A 20,211-nucleotide genomic window follows, 5' to 3' on the forward strand; every position below is an offset into this window, starting at 1 on the left:
AAATTTGTGCCGCACTAAAATGCCTGCCATTGGGAATTAATGGAACGGAATTAATGGCGTGTCATTAAATTTAGAATTTACGGCAGTGCTGTGTGCCTGCAAAAGGGATGCGTGTTTTTTTTTTTTGTGATATATAATATTTCCATCGCATATGTTCCTCGAAAAGGCACGTCTACAAAATAGGGGGGCGTAAACAGGTGCCGCGGCAAACGCCGACTAAAAACCAGGACCATAATGTATGCCACCAGGACACCAAGGATCATTGAAATAATGTCCATGCGTTTATTCGGTGATCACATCACGGTGACAAAGTGCGACTCTTCAGGGCCACGCAAGACGCCTTCACAGTCCCCGACGAAGAGATCCCGTGTGGCCCCCAAAACGCACTTTACCACTGTGACCATCCAATAGACGTTCAGTGATCTCTGGTGTGCTGGCTTTTTTTGCAATGCAGAAATGCGCGCGATGTTGCACGCATTTCCCCAACGCACAAATGTGAACCTACCCTTAAGCCTCGTACACACGATCTGATTTTCCGTCGGGAATTGTATGAAAATTGGTGGAAAATCTGACCGGTTGTACGCTCCATCGGACAATTTTTGTCGGATTTTCCACGGACAAATGTGTGTTGTCGGATTTTTTGAGCGTGTGTACACAAGTCCGTCGGACAAAAGTCCAAAGGACAAACACGCATGCTTGGGAGCAAGGACGACCCGGAAGCGGTCGGTCTTGTAAACTAGCGATCGTAATGGAGAATTAACATTCGTGACGCGGCAAATTATGAAATCTGGAAATGCAGCGCACATTCTCTTCTTCTATAATGGGATAATAATGAAGCTGCTTTGCTGGTGATACTGATGGAGATATTGCAAATTAAAGTGGGGTGCCCCTTAAAAAAAAATAGTTAAAGTGGGGTGCCCCTTAAAAAAAAAAATAGTTAAAGTGGGGTGCCCCTTAAAAAAAAAATTTAAGTCAGCAGCTACAAATACTGCAGCTGCTGACTTTTACTAATCGGACACTTACCTGTCCCGGGGTCCAGCGATGCGGAGGAACGAAGCCCCGCTCCCCCCCCCCCTCTGCTTGGTGGCGCCGGCATTCCTACTGCGGGCACCCAGCTGTGGCTTCACCCACTGCGCATGCGTGTGCGGCGCCGCGCTGTGTCGAAATTGTTCCCGAGCATGCGTGAGTTTTCACGCAGTGGAATTGCCACAGGCGATCGGAATTTCCGATCGAAAGTTTTTCCGTCGGAAAAATTGAGAACCTGCTCTCAAATTTTTGCTGGCGGGAATTCGGCCAGCAAAATTCCAATGGAGCGTACACACGGTGGATTTTTCTGATTATAGCTCTCATCGGTCTTTTGCTGGCCCGAATTTCCGATCGCGTGCACGCGGCATAACGAAGTCATTTGTTGATTTACACGTAAAAAGCCAACACGGCATGAAATGATCAGCCCCTGATATTTATCAGCAGCTGTAAAAAAAAAAAACGCAGATTTTTTTTTTTACGAACAGTCAGTAAATTTACTGGTGGTTGGCAACCCTGCGCCTACGTGCGAGAAACGTGAAAGCAAAGTTTCTGAAAACGCGCGGCACCGTTTGGTTTGTCGCACGTTTTCAAGGCGCTTTTTGCCAAAATTTAGTAAATTTTTTTTTTTTTTAATTCATGAAAATGGATTTATAATTAAATTGACAGTGCGATTTTTTTGGGCGTTTATGGGAAAGCGCACAATTTTCCGTAAGTAATGCGAAGCTCGCCTTAAAAATGGGCAAAGGTAAAAAAAATAAAAACATTAAAAAAATGATACGTATACTCTGCTGCTGAAATGAGTGGGCTGCCCTGTGCCCAAAGACGCTCATATGCGCGCCGTGCCATGCCGCGCCGCTGTGAATTGATCACCCTATTGCAGGCCAGCGTGTGATGGGTTACAGGTCTGTGTTTTATGAATGAGAAGACAAACTGAGACTTGTACCCTGCAGGGTCTGCTCTGGATGCTCTCACATCCCCCCCCCCCCTCCTTCACCCCGGGGCGGAGCGCAGAATACCATCTCTGAAAGGAGCAATCCCTATGGAGGGATGGAGTGAGGGGGAGAGCGGAGGGGGTGGTTGGGGGGTGGCGCCTCTCTCTACTTGTCCTGTACAGAAATCTATGAATGTAATCCAGCAGCTCACTAGGAGCGCAGGAAGCATGGCACAGTCCGGAGCAGATGGTTCCCCCCGCCGTGCCCGGATGGTGACGGTGCTGGCATCCCTGGTGCTGATGCTGCCGGTGGCGCTGGTGGTGGCGTGTCTGGATCCCTGACTTTCTGCACTTTTTCTTTTTTTTTCTTCTTCTTTTTTTTTTGGGGGGGGGGTATGCCGGATCCCCGGAAGCGCCATGGAGAAGATAACAGCCGGCGTCTCGGAGCTGGCATGGAGCTCGGTGTCCTTACCCCTGGACGTCGTGGTTAGCAAGTTCCGTCTGCCCACCCTGGTGAAGATCGGCAAAGGTAAGGGCTCGTCCCTTCTGTCCTTTTTCCGGGGGTTATATGCAGGAGTTCCACCCGTTCACAGTCGCCTCAATCGGCCACTTCTCTGATTTGGACTACAAATGCCACCCTCTCTTCTTTATAACATAAGGTGGAGGTGTTCTGTAGTTCACAGAAGTGAAGGGCTGATAACACGGTTAGAGATTTCAGTTCAAAGCACTTCTTGTCCTAAGTGACAACTCTCACTCATTATCCTTTATCTATGGAGAAGAAGCCTAGAGTTATCTTCTGATGTGGACCACAAGCCCACCGACCTAATAAGACAGGGGGGAGGTGTTTTATAGTTCACAGAAAAGAAGGCTGGTAACACGGTTAGAGATTTCAGTTCAAAGCACTTCTTGTCCTAAGGTGACAACTCTCACTCATTATCCTGTATCTATGGAGGAAAACCCTAGAGTTATCTTCTGATGTGAACCACAAGCCCGCCGACCTAATAAGACAGGGGGGAGGTGTTTTATAGTCCACAGAAGGAAAGGCTGATAACATGGTTAGAGATTTAATTTCAAAGCACTTCTTGTCCTAAGGTGACAACTCTCACTCATTATCCATTATCTATGGAGGAGAAGCCTAGAGTTATCTTCTGATGTGGACCACAAGCCCGCCGACCTAATAAGACAGGGGGGAGGTGTTTTATAGTTCACAGAAGGAAAGGCTGATAACATGGTTAGAGATTTCATTTCAAAGCACTTGTCCTAAGGTGATAACTCACACTCACCGTCCTGTATCTGTGGAGGAGAACCCTGGGCTGATCTTTTGATTTGGACTACAACCAGCCCCCCTTCCTCTTCTTTATAGCAAATGATGAAGGTGTTCTATAGTTCTCAGAAGAAAAGGCAGATAATGCTGTTTGAGATTTCATTTCAAAGCACTTCTTGTCCTAAGGTGACAACTCTCACTCATCATCCATTATCTATGGAGGAAAACCCTAGAGTTATCTTCTGATGTGGACCGCAAGCCCACCGGCCTAATAAGACAGGGGGAGGTGTTTTATAGTTCACAGAAGAGAAGGCTGATAACGCTGTTTGAGATTTAATTCCAAAGGACTTCTTGTCCTAAGGTGACAACTCTCACTCATTATCCATTATCTATGGAGGAAAACCCTAGAGTTATCTTCTGATGTGGACCGCAAGCCCACCGGCCTAATAAGACAGGGGGAGGTGTTTTATAGTTCACAGAAGAGAAGGCTGATAACGCTGTTTGAGATTTCATTCCAAAGCACTTCTTGTCCTAAGGGGATAACTCTCACTCATTATCCATTATCTATGAAGGAGAACCCTGGGCTGATCTTCTGATTTGGACTACAAGCCCCCCAACCTAAAAGCACCGAGGGGGGGGGGATGTTTTATAGTTCACAGAAGAGCAGGCTTTTAACACTGTTAGAGAATTCAGTTCAGTGTGCTTCTTGTCCGATGGTGACAACTCTCGCTCTTCATCCTGTAATGTTGAAGGCTACTTTTCTGACGTAGACTACAAGCCCCCCCCCCCCACTTAAAAGCACAGGCGGGGGGGGGGGGAGGGGGGAGATCTTCTATAGCCTTTAGAGAAGGTTGATAACACCGTATGAGATTTAATCACAATGCACTTCTTGTCGTAAGGTGATAACTCTCACTCATCAGCCAGTATCTATGGAGGAGCACACTAGGCTGCTCTTCTGATTTAGACTACAACCCCCCCCCCCCCATCTTAAAAGTACTGGGGGAGGTGTTCTGTAGTTCGCAGGAGAGGCGGCTGGTTAGGATTTCAATAAAGTGCACCTCTTGTCTTAGGGTGACACCTCTCAGTCATCATCTTGTTAGAGGAGCAACGAGGCTGCTTTTCTGATTTGGACTACAACTACCCCCTTCCTCCTCTTTATAGCACATGGTGATGGTGTTCTGTAGTTCACAGAAGAGAAGTCTGATAAAACGGACTCAAATTTCATTTCAAAGCACTTATTGTCCTAAGATGAAAACTCTCACTTACCATCCTGTATTTATGGAGGAGCACCCTAGGCTGTTCCTCTGACTTAAAAGTACAGGAGGGGGGAGGGGGAGATGTTCTATAGTTCACAGAAGAGCAGGCTGATAACACTGTTTGAGATTTCATGTCAATGCACTTCTTGTCCTAAGGTGATAACTCTCACTCGCCCTCCTGTATTCATGGAGGTGCACCCTAGGTTGGGCTTCTGATTTGGACTACAAAACCCTCCTCCTCTTAAAAGTACAGGGGGAGAGGATGTTCTGTAGTTTACAGAAGAGAAGACCGATAACACTGTTTAACATTTCAGTTTGGTACACTTCATGTCTCATGGTGTCAGCTGTCACTCATCGCTCTGTATCGTTGGCTGACGACCCCAAGCTGTTCTTCTGATTTGGACTACAATCGCCCTGCCCCCTTCCTTTTCCCCCTCTTTATAGCACAAGCTGGGGGTGTTCTGTAGGTCTGTAGGCGCCATAGGATGTTCCTCTGGTGCGCGCTGCAAAACTACCCTCCCCGCAAAAGAACAGGGGGGAGATGTTCTGTAGTTTGCAGAATAGAATGCTGATAACACTGTGTGAGATTTCATTTTAGTACACTTCTTGTCTTAGAGTGACAGCTGTCACTTACCGACCTCACTGTCACTCACCAACATCGCTGTCACTCACCAACATCGCTGTCACTCACCAACATCGCTGTCACTCACCAACATCGCTGTCACTCACCAACATCGCTGTCACTTACCGACCTCACTGTCACTCACCAACATCGCTGTCACTCACCAACATCGCTGTCACTCACCAACATCGCTGTCACTCACCAACATCGCTGTCACTCACCAACATCGCTGTCACTTACCGACCTCACTGTCACTCACCAACATCGCTGTCACTGACCGACCATGCTCTCACTCACTGTCACTCACGACACGCTGTCACTGACCAACATCGCTGTCACTGACCGACCATGCTCTCACTCACTGTCACTCACGACACGCTGTCACTTACCAACATCGCTGTCACTGACCGACCATGCTCTCACTCACTGTCACTCACGACCTCGCTGTCACTGACCAACATCGCTGTCACTGACCGACCATGCTCTCACTCACTGTCACTCACGACCTCGCTGTCACTGACCAACATCGCTGTCACTGACCGACCATGCTCTCACTCACTGTCACTCACGACACGCTGTCACTTACCAACATCGCTGTCACTGACCGACCATGCTCTCACTCACTGTCACTCACGACACGCTGTCACTGACCAACATCGCTGTCACTGACCGACCATGCTCTCACTCACTGTCACTCACGACACGCTGTCACTGACCAACATCGCTGTCACTGACCGACCATGCTCTCACTCACTGTCACTCACGACACGCTGTCACTGACCAACATCGCTGTCACTGACCGACCATGCTCTCACTCACTGTCACTCACGACACGCTGTCACTGACCAACATCGCTGTCACTGACCGACCATGCTCTCACTCACTGTCACTCACGACACGCTGTCACTGACCAACATCGCTGTCACTGACCGACCATGCTCTCACTCACTGTCACTCACGACACGCTGTCACTGACCAACATCGCTGTCACTGACCGACCATGCTCTCACTCACTGTCACTCACGACCTCGCTGTCACTGACCAACATCGCTGTCACTGACCGACCATGCTCTCACTCACTGTCACTCACGACCTCGCTGTCACTTACCAACATCGCTGTCACTGACCGACCATGCTCTCACTCACTGTCACTCACGACCTCGCTGTCACTGACCAACATCGCTGTCACTGACCGACCATGCTCTCACTCACTGTCACTCACGACCTCGCTGTCACTTACCAACATCGCTGTCACTGACCGACCATGCTCTCACTCACTGTCACTCACGACACGCTGTCACTGACCAACATCGCTGTCACTGACCGACCATGCTCTCACTCACTGTCACTCACGACCTCGCTGTCACTGACCAACATCGCTGTCACTGACCGACCATGCTCTCACTCACTGTCACTCACGACACGCTGTCACTGACCAACATCGCTGTCACTGACCGACCATGCTCTCACTCACTGTCACTCACGACACGCTGTCACTGACCAACATCGCTGTCACTGACCGACCATGCTCTCACTCACTGTCACTCACGACACGCTGTCACTGACCAACATCGCTGTCACTGACCGACCATGCTCTCACTCACTGTCACTCACGACACGCTGTCACTGACCAACATCGCTGTCACTGACCGACCATGCTCTCACTCACTGTCACTCACGACACGCTGTCACTGACCAACATCGCTGTCACTGACCGACCATGCTCTCACTCACTGTCACTCACGACCTCGCTGTCACTGACCAACATCGCTGTCACTGACCGACCATGCTCTCACTCACTGTCACTCACGACCTCGCTGTCACTGACCAACATCGCTGTCACTGACCGACCATGCTCTCACTCACTGTCACTCACGACACGCTGTCACTGACCAACATCGCTGTCACTGACCGACCATGCTCTCACTCACTGTCACTCACGACCTCGCTGTCACTTACCAACATCGCTGTCACTGACCGACCATGCTCTCACTCACTGTCACTCACGACACGCTGTCACTGACCAACATCGCTGTCACTGACCGACCATGCTCTCACTCACTGTCACTCACGACCTCGCTGTCACTTACCAACATCGCTGTCACTGACCGACCATGCTCTCACTCACTGTCACTCACGACACGCTGTCACTGACCAACATCGCTGTCACTGACCGACCATGCTCTCACTCACTGTCACTCACGACCTCGCTGTCACTTACCAACATCGCTGTCACTGACCGACCATGCTCTCACTCACTGTCACTCACGACACGCTGTCACTGACCAACATCGCTGTCACTGACCGACCATGCTCTCACTCACTGTCACTCACGACCTCACTGTCACTTACCAACATCGCTGTCACTGACCGACCATGCTCTCACTCACTGTCACTCACGACCTCGCTGTCACTTACCAACATCGCTGTCACTGACCGACCATGCTCTCACTCACTGTCACTCACGACCTCGCTGTCACTTACCAACATCGCTGTCACTGACCGACCATGCTCTCACTCACTGTCACTCACGACCTCGCTGTCACTTACCAACATCGCTGTCACTGACCGACCATGCTCTCACTCACTGTCACTCACGACCTCGCTGTCACTTACCAACATCACTGTCACTCACCAACATCGCTGTCACTGACCGACCTTGCTATCACTCACTGTCACTCACAACCTCGCTGTCACTTACCAACATCGCTGTCACTCACCAACATCGCAGTCACTCACCAACATCGCTGCCACTGTCACTCACTGACCTCGCTGTCACTCACCAACATCGCTGACACTCACCAACATCGCTGCCACTGTCACTCACTGACCTCGCTGTCACTCACCAACATCGCTGACACTCACCAACATCGCTGGCACTATCACTCACGACCTCGCTGTCACTTACCAACATCGCTGTCACTCACCAACATCGCTGCCACTGTCACTCACTGACCTCGCTGTCACTCACCAACATCGCTGACACTCACCAACATCGCTGGCACTATCACTCACGACCTCGCTGTCACTTACCAACATCGCTGTCACTCACCAACATCGCTGCCACTGTCACTCACTGACCTCGCTGTCACTCACCAACATCGCTGACACTCACCAACATCGCTGGCACTATCACTCACGACCTCGCTGTCACTTACCAACATCGCTGTCACTCACCAACATCGCTGCCACTGTCACTCACTGACCTCGCTGTCACTCACCAACATCGCTGACACTCACCAACATCGCTGTCACTGACCAACCTTGCTTTCACTCACTGTCACTCACGACCTCGCTGTCACTTACCAACATCGCTGACACTTACCAACATTGCTGCCACTGTCACTCACTGACCTCGCTGTCACTCACCGACCTCGCTGTCATTCACCAACCTCACTGTCACTCACCAACCTTGCTCTCACTCACTGTTACTCACCGACTTCACTGTCACTCACTGTCACTCACCGACCTCACTGTGACTCACCGACCTCACTGTCACAGACCAAACCTCGCTGTCACTCACCGGCCTCGCTGTCACTCACCAACCTCACTGTCACTCACCAACCTTGCTCTCACTCACTGTTACTCACCGACTTCACTGTCACTCACTGTCACTCATCGACTTCACTGTGACTCACTGACCTCACTGTCACAGACCAAACTTCGCTGTCACTTACCAACCTCATTGTCACTCACCAACATCGCTGACACTGTCACTCACCGACCACGCTGTTACTCACCAACATCGCTGTCACTGTCACTCACTGTCACAGACCAAACCTCGCTGTCATTCACCAACCTCACTGTCACTCACCGACCTTGTTCTCACTGGCTGTCACTCACCGACCTCACTGTCACTCACTATCACTCACTGACCTCACTGTCACTCACCGACCTTGCTCTCACTCGCTGTCACTCACCGACTTCACTGTCACTCACTGACCTCACTGTCACTCACCGACCTCACTGTCACAGACCAAAACTCGCTGTCACTTACCAACCTCGTTGTCACTCACCAACATCGCTGACACTGTCACTCACCGACCACGCTGTTACTCACCAACATCGCTCTCACTGTCACTCACTGTCACAGACCAAACCTCGCTGTCATTCACCAACCTCACTGTCACTCACCGACCTTGTTCTCACTCGCTGTCACTCACCGACCTCACTGTCACTCACTGTCACTCACTGACCTCACTGTCACTCACTGTCACTCACCGACCTCACTGTCACTCACTGTCACTCACCAACCTCACTGTCACTCACCGACCTCACTGTCACAGACCAAACCTCGCTGTCATTCACCAACCTCACTGTCACTCACCGACCTTGTTCTCGCTCGCTGTCACTCACCGACCTCACTGTCACTCACCGACCTTGTTCTCGCTCACTGTCACTCACCGACCTCACTGTCACTCACCGACCTCACTGTCACTCACCGACCTTGTTCTCGCTCACTGTCACTCACCGACCTCACTGTCACTCACCGACCTCACTGTCACTCACCGACCTTGTTCTCGCTCACTGTCACTCACCGACCTCACTGTCACTCACCGACCTTGTTCTCGCTCACTGTCACTCACCGACCTCACTGTCACTCACCGACCTCACTGTCACTCACCGACCTTGTTCTCGCTCACTGTCACTCACCGACCTCACTGTCACTCACCGACCTTGTTCTCGCTCACTGTCACTCACCGACCTCACTGTCACTCACCGACCTCACTGTCACTCACCGACCTTGTTCTCGCTCACTGTCACTCACCGACCTCACTGTCACTCACCGACCTTGCTCTCACTCGCTGTCACTCACCGACTTCACTGTCACTCACTGTCACTCACTGACCTCACTGTTACTCACTGTCACTCACCGACCTCACTGTCACTCACCGACCTCACTGTCACTCACCAACCTCACTGTCACAGTCCAAACCTCGCTGTCACTCACTGTCACTCACCGACTTCACTGTGACTCACCGACCTCACTGTCACAGACCAAACCTCGCTGTCACTTACCAACCTCGTTGTCACTCACCAACATCGCTGACACTGTCACTCACCGACCTCGCTGTTACTCACCAACATCGCTGTCACTGTCACTCACTGTCACAGACCAAACCTCGCTGTCATTCACCAACCTCACTGTCACTCACCGACCTTGTTCTCACTCGCTGTCACTCACCGACCTCACTGTCACTCACTGTCACTCACTGTCACTCACTGACCTCAATGTCACTCACCGACCTTGCTCTCACTCGCTGTCACTCACCGACTTCACTGTCACTCACTGTCACTCACCGACCTCACTGTCACAGACCAAACCTCGCTGTCATTCACCAACCTCACTGTCACTCACCGACCTTGTTCTCACTCGCTGTCACTCACCGACCTCACTGTCACTCACCGACCTTGCTCTCACTCGCTGTCACTCACCGACTTCACTGTCACTCACTGTCACTCACTGACCTCACTGTCACTCACTGTCACTCACCGACCTCACTGTCACTCACTGTCACTCACCGACCTCACTGTCACTCACCGACCTCACTGTCACTCACCAACATCCCTGTCACCGACCCCACTGTCACAGACCAAACCTCGCTGTCATTCACCAACCTCACTGTCACTCACCGACCTTGTTCTCGCTCGCTGTCACTCACTGACCTCACTGTCACTCACCGACCTTGTTCTCGCTCACTGTCACTCACCGACCTCACTGTCACTCACCGACCTCACTGTCACTCACCGACCTCACTGTCACTCACTGTCACTCACGACTTCACTGTCACTCACTGACCTCACTGTTACTCACTGTCACTCACCGACCTCACTGTCACTCACTGTCACTCACCGACCTCACTGTCACAGTCCAAACCTCGCTGTCACTCACTGTCAACCTTTTTTGATTGGTCGCTGTAAGTTATTGAACCGTACAAAGTGCGTTTTGTTTAATTAAAGGAGAAATGCCTAATGTGTCCGCAGTTGTGATAGGTCTGTCACATTCCACTAACAGGGGTCACAGTAGCAGGGTGCTTGTGGCGGTGACCATTTATACCCATAAAGAAGTGGTCGGTATTGCTGCATTGCTCCCTAGGGGGCGCTGTTCTTCTAATTTGATCTGCATGTTGGCCCGCCCAGCAATTCATTTTTGAGTTACCAAAACTATATAATAGGAGGACCGATCTAATCTATCCAATTGATTTTTATCCAATCAGGCAGGCCCTTTGGTAGATCTAAAGGAGGTTGTACAATCAGATTGTAACATGTATGGTAAACTTAACCGCTTCAGCCCCGGAAGATTTTACCCCCTTCCTGACCAGAGTCGCGTTAACTGACAATTGTGCGGTCGTGTGCGACGTGGCTCCCAAACAAAGTTGACGTCCTTTTTTCCCCACAAATAAGACTTTCTTTTGGTGGTATTTGATCACCTCTGCGGTTTTTATTTTTTGCGCTGTAAACAAAACAAGAGCGACAATGTTTTTTACTTTTTGCTATAATAAATATCTCCCAAAAATGTATAAAAAAACTATTTTTTTCCTCTGTTCTTCTACATATTTTTGTTAAAAAAAAAAAAATCGCAATAAGCGTATATTGATTGGTTTTCGCAAAAGTTATAGCGTCTACAAAATAGGGGATAGATTTATCGCATTTTTATTGTTCATTTTTTTATTAGTAATGGCGGCGATCCGCAATTTTTATCATGACTGCGACATCATGGTGGACACATCGGACACTTTTGACACTATTTTGGGGCCATTCTCATTTATAGGGATCAGTGCTATAAAAATGCACGGATTACTGTGTAAATGACACTGGCAGGGAAGGGGTTAACACTAGGGGGCGATCAAGGGGTTGAGTGTGTCCTAGGGAGTGATTCTAACTGTGGGGGGGGTGGGCTACCACTCACATGACAGCGATCACTGCTCGTGATGACAGGGAGCGGTGATCTCTATCATGACACAAGACAGAACGGGGAAATTCCTTGTTTACATAGGCACTTCCCTGTTCTGCGTCTCCGTGACACGATCGCCGGGAGACCAGTGGATATAGAGTCCAATGGTCCCGGGGGCACAGTCAACTTGTACGCTGTGGGTGCGCGTGCCCGGTAGCCCTGCCAATTAAAGGGGACATACATTTGCCCATCGCTGCCATTGTGCCGACGTATATCGGCGTGCAAGTGGTTAAAGTGGTTGTAAACCCTTACAAACCACTTTGACCTACAGGTAAGCCTAGATTAAGGCTTACCTGTAGGTGCAAGAAATATCTCCCAAACCTATATGGTTTAGGAGATATTTACCTGAACACAGCCACCGCTGTCTACGGCGCAGCATAGTAGTCCATTATGCTTTACCTTTGCAGGGAATCAAAGAGGAAGTAACTCATCAGGGTTTACTTCCTCTTTAAAGTGGACCTACACTGCATCTGAGCACCACAAACCAAAAACGCTATTCAGTTCATTTTTAATATTCAGAGCAAACTCCCCCATCCATCCATGCCCCCATGCTTTCATTTGCTGAGAAATAACTTTGAAAAACACCCCCTAGCATTTCTGTTTGTGGCCATCTTGAGTAAGGGCAGGCGATTCATGTAGGATTTACTTCCTGGAATCCATCTGCCTCTAGCCCAGGCATGCAAGCGGGATGGTGTGCTTAGCTGAGAAAGCCCCTCCTCCCTATTGAAGGCTCCTGGAATGTATGACATCATTGGCCTAGGCAAGAAACCAGGAAGTATCTAAAGAAATGTTAAAAAATAAAGTTTAAAACCAGTAAATATGTTATGTGTTATAGATCTACTTTCCTATCTATTTACTAATGCTAGCAGCATAAGGATTAAAAATAGTCGATGTTGATTGAGAGGGTTAAAGGAGTTGTAAGGGCAAAAGGATTTTTTTAAGACTCCCCCCCCCCCCATTAACTTGCCTGAGCCCCATCTCTCTCCAGCGATGTTCACGAATGTCGAAGCCATCCGGGACACTCCTCCTGATTGCTTGAGACAGAGCAGCGGTGCAATTGGCTCCCTCGGCTGTCAATCAAATTCAGCCAATCAGGAGAGAGAGGGGGCAGGCCGGGTCTGAATGGACACACAGAGCTGTGACTCATCTCCAGTGCCCCCATAGGAAGCTGCTGACTCTGGGGGCACTCGACAGGAGGGAGAGGCCAGGAGCAGCAAAGAAGGACCCGAGAAGAGGAGGAGAGAAGAGAAGAGGAGGATCAGGGCTGCTCTGTGCAAAACCACTGCAACAGAGCAGGTAAATATGACATGTTTTTTTTTTTTTTTTTAAAACAAGACTTTACAATCACTTTAAGTTCCACTTTAAGGGTCCCTATGCACACTGTGAGCTTTGCACATTGCTCCTTATGGGGGCGCTGTTCTTCTAATTTGATCTGAACATTGGCCTGCCCAACAAGGGTCACCATACATGCTAAAAATCTGACCGTATAATCAACTTTTGATTTTCGAAAACGATGTTTTATGACGGCCTACCTAATCTATCCAATCAATTTGTATCCGATCGGGCAAGCCTTTGTATTATGTAGCTGTTGGCAGATTACAAAATTGTGCAATCAGATTTTAATGCGTGCTTGTGGGTTTGAGATGATGGTTTCAGCTCCTGGCCAATCATTTTGCCTTCTTACGCAGGGGCTACCCATACATTTACCAATCGGATCATGAAACTTTGTAGCAGGTATAGCAGTACCTTAAGCCATTTGGCCATCAAAACGTCGATGGCAAGAGATAGAAGCCCCCCTGGACATATCAGGATCAAAAGTATAATTGGATGCAAGGCTAGGAAAATATACCTCTTTGTACTTGTTTATCTGGCCTGTAATACCTGTTTATGGGGTATTTAGTGTTATAGTGCTGGTAAAGGCTTCCCAATGGCTGTGATGTATGATTTATGTGCTCTTCGGACTGGAAGGAGTCAGTAATAGCCGCTGTAGGTGACTTCCTCCTGGTTAGCAGTCCAGAGCTTGTTTTTCGTCTGTTGCTAGTGGTAATAGCCAGAACCTGTGGCTTCCCAGCCGAAGAGACAGTTTACAGCCTGCATGTGTGCTCCTGGAGCGGTGAGATCCCTTCTCCTTCATATTATGGGGATTTCATGTTATGGTTAAGTGGTGGGTCTTTGGTGGATGTAATATACCAGTGATGGCGAACCTTGGCACCCCAGATGTTTTGGAACTACATTTCCCATGATGCTCAGCTACACTGCAGAGTGCATGAGAATCATGGGAAATGTAGTTCCAAAACATCTGGGGTGCCAAGGTTCGCCATCACTGTAATATACGATGTGCGCGCCCTCCAGGCTGGGAGCAGTCAGTAATATCAGTGGGACGTCCTCGCTGTCCGTGGTTCTGACACAGCTGGTAGCCTCACTCAATGATAGTCTGCTATAGTGAATGGTCTACCAGCTCTATTGCCTTGTAAAGCTGGAGATTGTATGAAGACCAATGTCTTTGATCACTATAATGACCAATAAATAGATCACCAAGATTGAAATCCTCAAAAATGTACAATGAATTGATAGGTTGGAGCAGAGGTTTTCAACCTTATTGAGACCAAGGGCCGGTAAATGCTTACAAAGCCTTCCGTGACCCAACAGTTAAAAAAAAAAAACCCACACAATAAAAGTATGGGATTGCAAAATATGTATTGAAATTCTGGAAGACTCTGGGTGGGGCTGGAGTTTCCAGTGAGGATTAGAGGGCTCTGCCCAGTAGGGGATGAGGATTCTGTAGGAAGCTTGGTGACAATGGTGGAGGATGAGGTCTGTGGAAGGGGCTGGAGGGTTTTGCAGGGGCAATGTGGGATAATGTTGAGGGGCACTATGAGGGGATGGAGCCTCTCCAGCAAGCTAGGGGAGGGCTGAGGGCACAGAGAGGTTGGCAGGAACTGTGGAGACTGAGGGCTCTTAGGAATCCTTGTGGACACTGTAATGCTGCATACACACGGTCGGATTTTCCGAGGGAAAATGTTCGATGGAAGCTTTTTGTCGGAAATTATGACCGTGTGTAGGCTCCATCGGATATTTTCCATCTGACAAGCAAAATTTGAGATCTGGATCTCAAATTATCCGTCGGAAAAAAATCCCATGGATTTTGTTGTCGGAATGTCCGATCGTGTGTTTGGGGGGGCACTGTGGGCCAATATGGGGGGGGGGGGGTTGGGTGGCACTAGACTCAGAATTGTAAGAATCTCTTCCAATCACCAAACTCAGGTACGCAGGGCACACTTTACTGATCATCAGACTCAGGAACACAGTGCGGTCTCTGCTGATCATCAAACTCAGGAATACAGGAATACAGTGATCACCAAATTCAGGAAATCAGGGTGCTCTCTGCTGATCACCAAATTCAGGAAATCAGGGTGCTCTCTGCTGATCACCGAACTCAGGAAATCAGGGTGCTCTCTGCTGATCACCGAACTCAGGAAATCAGGGTGCTCTCTGCTGATCACCGAACTCAGGAAATCAGGGTGCTCTCTGCTGATCAAACATAGAAACACAGGATGCTCTCTGCTCATCACCAAACTCAAAAACACAGGGGTTCTCTCTGCTGATCACCAAACTCAGGAACACGATGTTCTCTCTGCTGATCACCAAACTTGGGAACATAGAGTTCTCTCTGCCGATTACCAAACTCAGGAACACAGGGTTCTCTCTACCAATCACCAAACTAAGGAAAATAGATTGTTTTCTGATGATCACCAAACTCAGGAGCATGGGGTTCTCTCTGCCAATCACCAAACTCAGGAGCACGGTGTACTCTTTGCTGATCATCAAACTCGGGAACACAGGGTTCTCTCTGCCAGCCACCAAACTCCAAAACATGAGTTCTCTCTACCAATCACCAAACTCAGGAAAATGGGGTTCTCTCTGCTGATCACCAAAACTCAGGAGCACGGGGTTCTCTCTGCCGATCACCAAAACTCAGGAGCACGGGGTTCTCTCTGCCGATCACCAAAACTCAGGAGCACGGGGTTCTCTCTGCTGATCACCAAAACTCAGGAGCACGGGGTTCTCTCTGCTGATCACCAAAACTCAGGAGCACGGGGTTCTCTCTGCTGATCACCAAAACTCAGGAGCACGGGGTTCTCTCTGCTGATCACCAAAACTCAGGAGCACGGGGTTCTCTCTGCTGATCACCAAAACTCAGGAGCACGGGGTTCTCTCTGCTGATCACCAAAACTCAGGAGCACGGGGTTCTCTCTGCCGATCACCAAAACTCAGGAGCACGGGGTTCTCTCTGCCGATCACCAAAACTAAGGAGCACGGGGTTCTCTCTGCTGATCACCAAAACTCAGGAGCACGGGGTTCTCTCTGCCGATCACCAAAACTCAGGAGCACGGGGTTCTCTCTGCCGATCACCAAAACTCAGGAGCACGGGGTTCTCTTTGCTGATCATCAAACTCGGGAACACAGGGTTCTCTCTGCCAGCCACCAAACTCCAAAACATGAGTTCACTCTACCAATCACCAAACTCAGGAAAATAGGGTTCTCTCTGCTGATCACCAAAACTCAGGAGCACGGGGTTCTCTCTGCCGATCACCAAAACTCAGGAGCACGGGGTTCTCTCTGCCGATCACCAAAACTCAGGAGCACGGGGTTCTCTCTGCCGATCACCAAAACTCAGGAGCATGGGGTTCTCTCTGCTGATCACCAAAACTCAGGAGCACGGGGTTCTCTCTGCCGATCACCAAAACTCAGGAGCACGGGGTTCTCTCTGCTGATCACCAAAACTCAGGAGCACGGGGTTCTCTCTGCTGATCACCAAAACTCAGGAGCACGGGGTTCTCTCTGCTGATCACCAAAACTCAGGAGCACGTGGTTCTCTCTGCCGATCACCAAAACTCAGGAGCACGGGGTTCTCTCTGCTGATCACCAAAACTCAGGAGCACGGGGTTCTCTCTGCTGATCACCAAAACTCAGGAGCACGGGGTTCTCTCTGCCGATCACCAAAACTCAGGAGCACGGGGTTCTCTCTGCCAATCACCAAAACTCAGGAGCACGGGGTTCTCTCTGCTGATCACCAAAACTCAGGAGCACGGGGTTCTCTCTGCTGATCACCAAAACTCAGGAGCACGGGGTTCTCTTTGCTGATCATCAAACTCGGGAACACAGGGTTCTCTCTGCCAGCCACCAAACTCCAAAACATGAGTTCTCTCTACCAATCACCAAACTCAGGAAAATGGGGTTCTCTCTGCTGATCACCAAAACTCAGGAGCACGGGGTTCTCTCTGCCGATCACCAAAACTCAGGAGCATGGGGTTCTCTCTGCTGATCACCAAAACTCAGGAGCACGGGGTTCTCTCTGCCGATCACCAAAACTCAGGAGCACGGGGTTCTCTCTGCTGATCACCAAAACTCAGGAGCACGGGGTTCTCTCTGCTGATCACCAAAACTCAGGAGCACGGGGTTCTCTCTGCTGATCACCAAAACTCAGGAGCACGGGGTTCTCTCTGCTGATCACCAAAACTCAGGAGGACGGGGTTCTCTTTGCTGATCATCAAACTCGGGAACACAGGGTTCTCTCTGCCAGCCACCAAACTCCAAAACATGAGTTCTCTCTACCAATCACCAAACTCAGGAAAATGGGGTTCTCTCTGCTGATCACCAAAACTCAGGAGCACGGGGTTCTCTCTGCTGATCACCAAACTCACCAACACAGAGTTCTCTTTGCCGATCACCAAACTCAGAAACACTGGGTTCTCTCTGCCAATCACCAAATTTAGAAACACGGGGTTCTCTCTGCTGATCACCAAAACTCAGGAGCACATTTTGTGATGTCTGGAAGGGTTAACAGCCTCTGACCCTCAGCTGGCTGGTATGGCATGTAGTTCCTATAATCTACATTTCCTAGTAGTGATGGGTGCAGAGCCTCCGATCGACGTGACGGCCCGGATCATTGACTTTTCTGTCAGCTTCAGGAAATGTAGAGGAAGCTGATTAAATATGACCCATCCAGCTGTGTGACCAGAAGCTGCACTGAGCACTCTGCATGATGATAGTCCCAGCAGAGCTGGTTGTGCTGAATGGGGACGACAGATAACTATGGGAGGTCACCAATCAGGAGGGAACCCCAAATGAACTAAGATCAGCCAGAAAATGATCTATCTATCTATCTATCTATCTATCTATCTATCTATCTATCTATCTATCTATCTATCTATCTATCTATCTAATAGAAATCACAGTGTCGAGCATTGAAGTGATTCTGATGAAGCTTCAAATTGCTCAGGTGTGAACAGAAACGTATTACATAGTTACATAGTTAGTCAGGTTGAAAAAAGACACAAGTCCATCCAGTTCAACCACAAAAAAATAAAATAAAAATAATAATAATAATATCATACAATCCCATATACCCAATTCTATACCCACAGTTGATCCAGAGGAAGGCAAAAAAACCCCAGCAGAGCATTATCCAATTTGCTATAGCAGGGGAAAAAATTCCTTCCTGATCCCCCGAGAGGGGGGAGAAAGAGTGCCCCTTCATTGGTGTCACTTGGAGGAATAGTGCCCCATCATTGGTGTCACTTGGAGGAATAGTGCCCCATCATTGGTGTCAGTGGGAGTAATAGTGCCCCATCATTGGTATTAGTGGGAGGAAAAGTGTGGCATCATTGGTATCAGTGGGAGGAATAGTGCCCCATCATTGGTATCAGTGGGAGGAATAGTGCCCTATCATTGGTATCAGTGGGAGGAATAGTGCCCTATCATTGGTATCAGTGGGAGGAATAGTGCCCTATCATTGGTATCAGTGGGAGGAATAGTGCCCCATCATTGGTGTCAATATGATGAATAGTGCCCCATCATGGGTATCAATGGGAGGTATAGTGACACATCATTGGTATCGGTAGGAGGAAAAGTGCCCCATAATTGAGAGAAATAGTGCCCCATCATTGGTATCAGTGGGAGGAATAGAGCCCCATCATTGGTATCAGTGGGGGGAGTAGTGCCACATCATTGGTATCCATGGGAGGAATAGTGCCCCATCATTGGTATCAGTGGGATCAATAGTGCCCCATCATTGATGTCAATATGAGGACTAGTGGGCCATCATTGGAGTCAGTGGGAAGAATAGTGCCCCATCATTGGTGCCAGTGGGAGGAGTAGTGCCACATCATTGGTATCCATGGGAGGAATAATGCCCCATCATTGGTATCAGTGGGAGGAATAGTGTCCCATCATTGATGTCAATATGGGGACTAGTGGCCCATCATTGGATTCAGTGGGAAGAATAGTGCCCATCCAGTTCAACCACAAAAAAATAAAATAAAAATAATAATAATAATATCATACAATCCCATATACCCAATTCTATACCCACAGTTGATCCAGAGGAAGGCAAAAAAACCCCAGCAGAGCATTATCCAATTTGCTATAGCAGGGGAAAAAATTCCTTCCTGATCCCCCGAGAGGGGGGAGAAAGAGTGCCCCTTCATTGGTGTCACTTGGAGGAATAGTGCCCCATCATTGGTGTCACTTGGAGGAATAGTGCCCCATCATTGGTGTCAGTGGGAGTAATAGTGCCCCATCATTGGTATCAGTGGGAGTAATAGTGCCCCATCATTGGTATCAGTGGGAGGAATAGTGTCCCATCATTGATGTCAATATGGGGACTAGTGGCCCATCATTGGATTCAGTGGGAAGAATAGTGCCCATCCAGTTCAACCACAAAAAAATAAAATAAAAATAATAATAATAATATCATACAATACCATATACCCAATTCTATACCCACAGTTGATCCAGAGGAAGGCAAAAAAACCCCAGCAGAGCATTATCCAATTTGCTATAGCAGGGGAAAAAATTCCTTCCTGATCCCCCGAGAGGGGGGAGAAAGAGTGCCCCTTCATTGGTGTCACTTGGAGGAATAGTGCCCCATCATTGGTGTCACTTGGAGGAATAGTGCCCCATCATTGGTGTCAGTGGGAGTAATAGTGCCCCATCATTGGTATTAGTGGGAGGAAAAGTGTGGCATCATTGGTATCAGTGGGAGGAATAGTGCCCCATCATTGGTATCAGTGGGAGGAATAGTGCCCTATCATTGGTATCAGTGGGAGGAATAGTGCCCTATCATTGGTATCAGTGGGAGGAATAGTGCCCTAT

General features: G+C 49.0%; 1 protein-coding gene across 1 annotated transcript in view; it reads left to right on the plus strand.

The window, feature by feature from the left end:
• The first annotated feature begins 2,150 nt into the window (after positions 1 to 2,150).
• GAREM2 (GRB2 associated regulator of MAPK1 subtype 2) overlaps positions 2,151 to 20,211 on the plus strand; it is a 195,887-nt gene continuing 177,826 nt past the window's right edge. Inside the window, exon 1 of the mRNA XM_077489140.1 lies at positions 2,151 to 2,486. Within this exon, the coding sequence (XP_077345266.1) occupies positions 2,375 to 2,486 (112 nt within the window). The 5' untranslated portion in view covers positions 2,151 to 2,374. The remainder of the gene's footprint in view (positions 2,487 to 20,211) is intronic.

Source organism: Lithobates pipiens, unplaced genomic scaffold (assembly GCF_037356315.1).
Source record: "Lithobates pipiens isolate NorthernLeopardFrog02 unplaced genomic scaffold, aLitPip1_a1.2 Scaffold_18, whole genome shotgun sequence".
Classification (NCBI taxonomy): domain Eukaryota; kingdom Metazoa; phylum Chordata; class Amphibia; order Anura; family Ranidae; genus Lithobates; species Lithobates pipiens.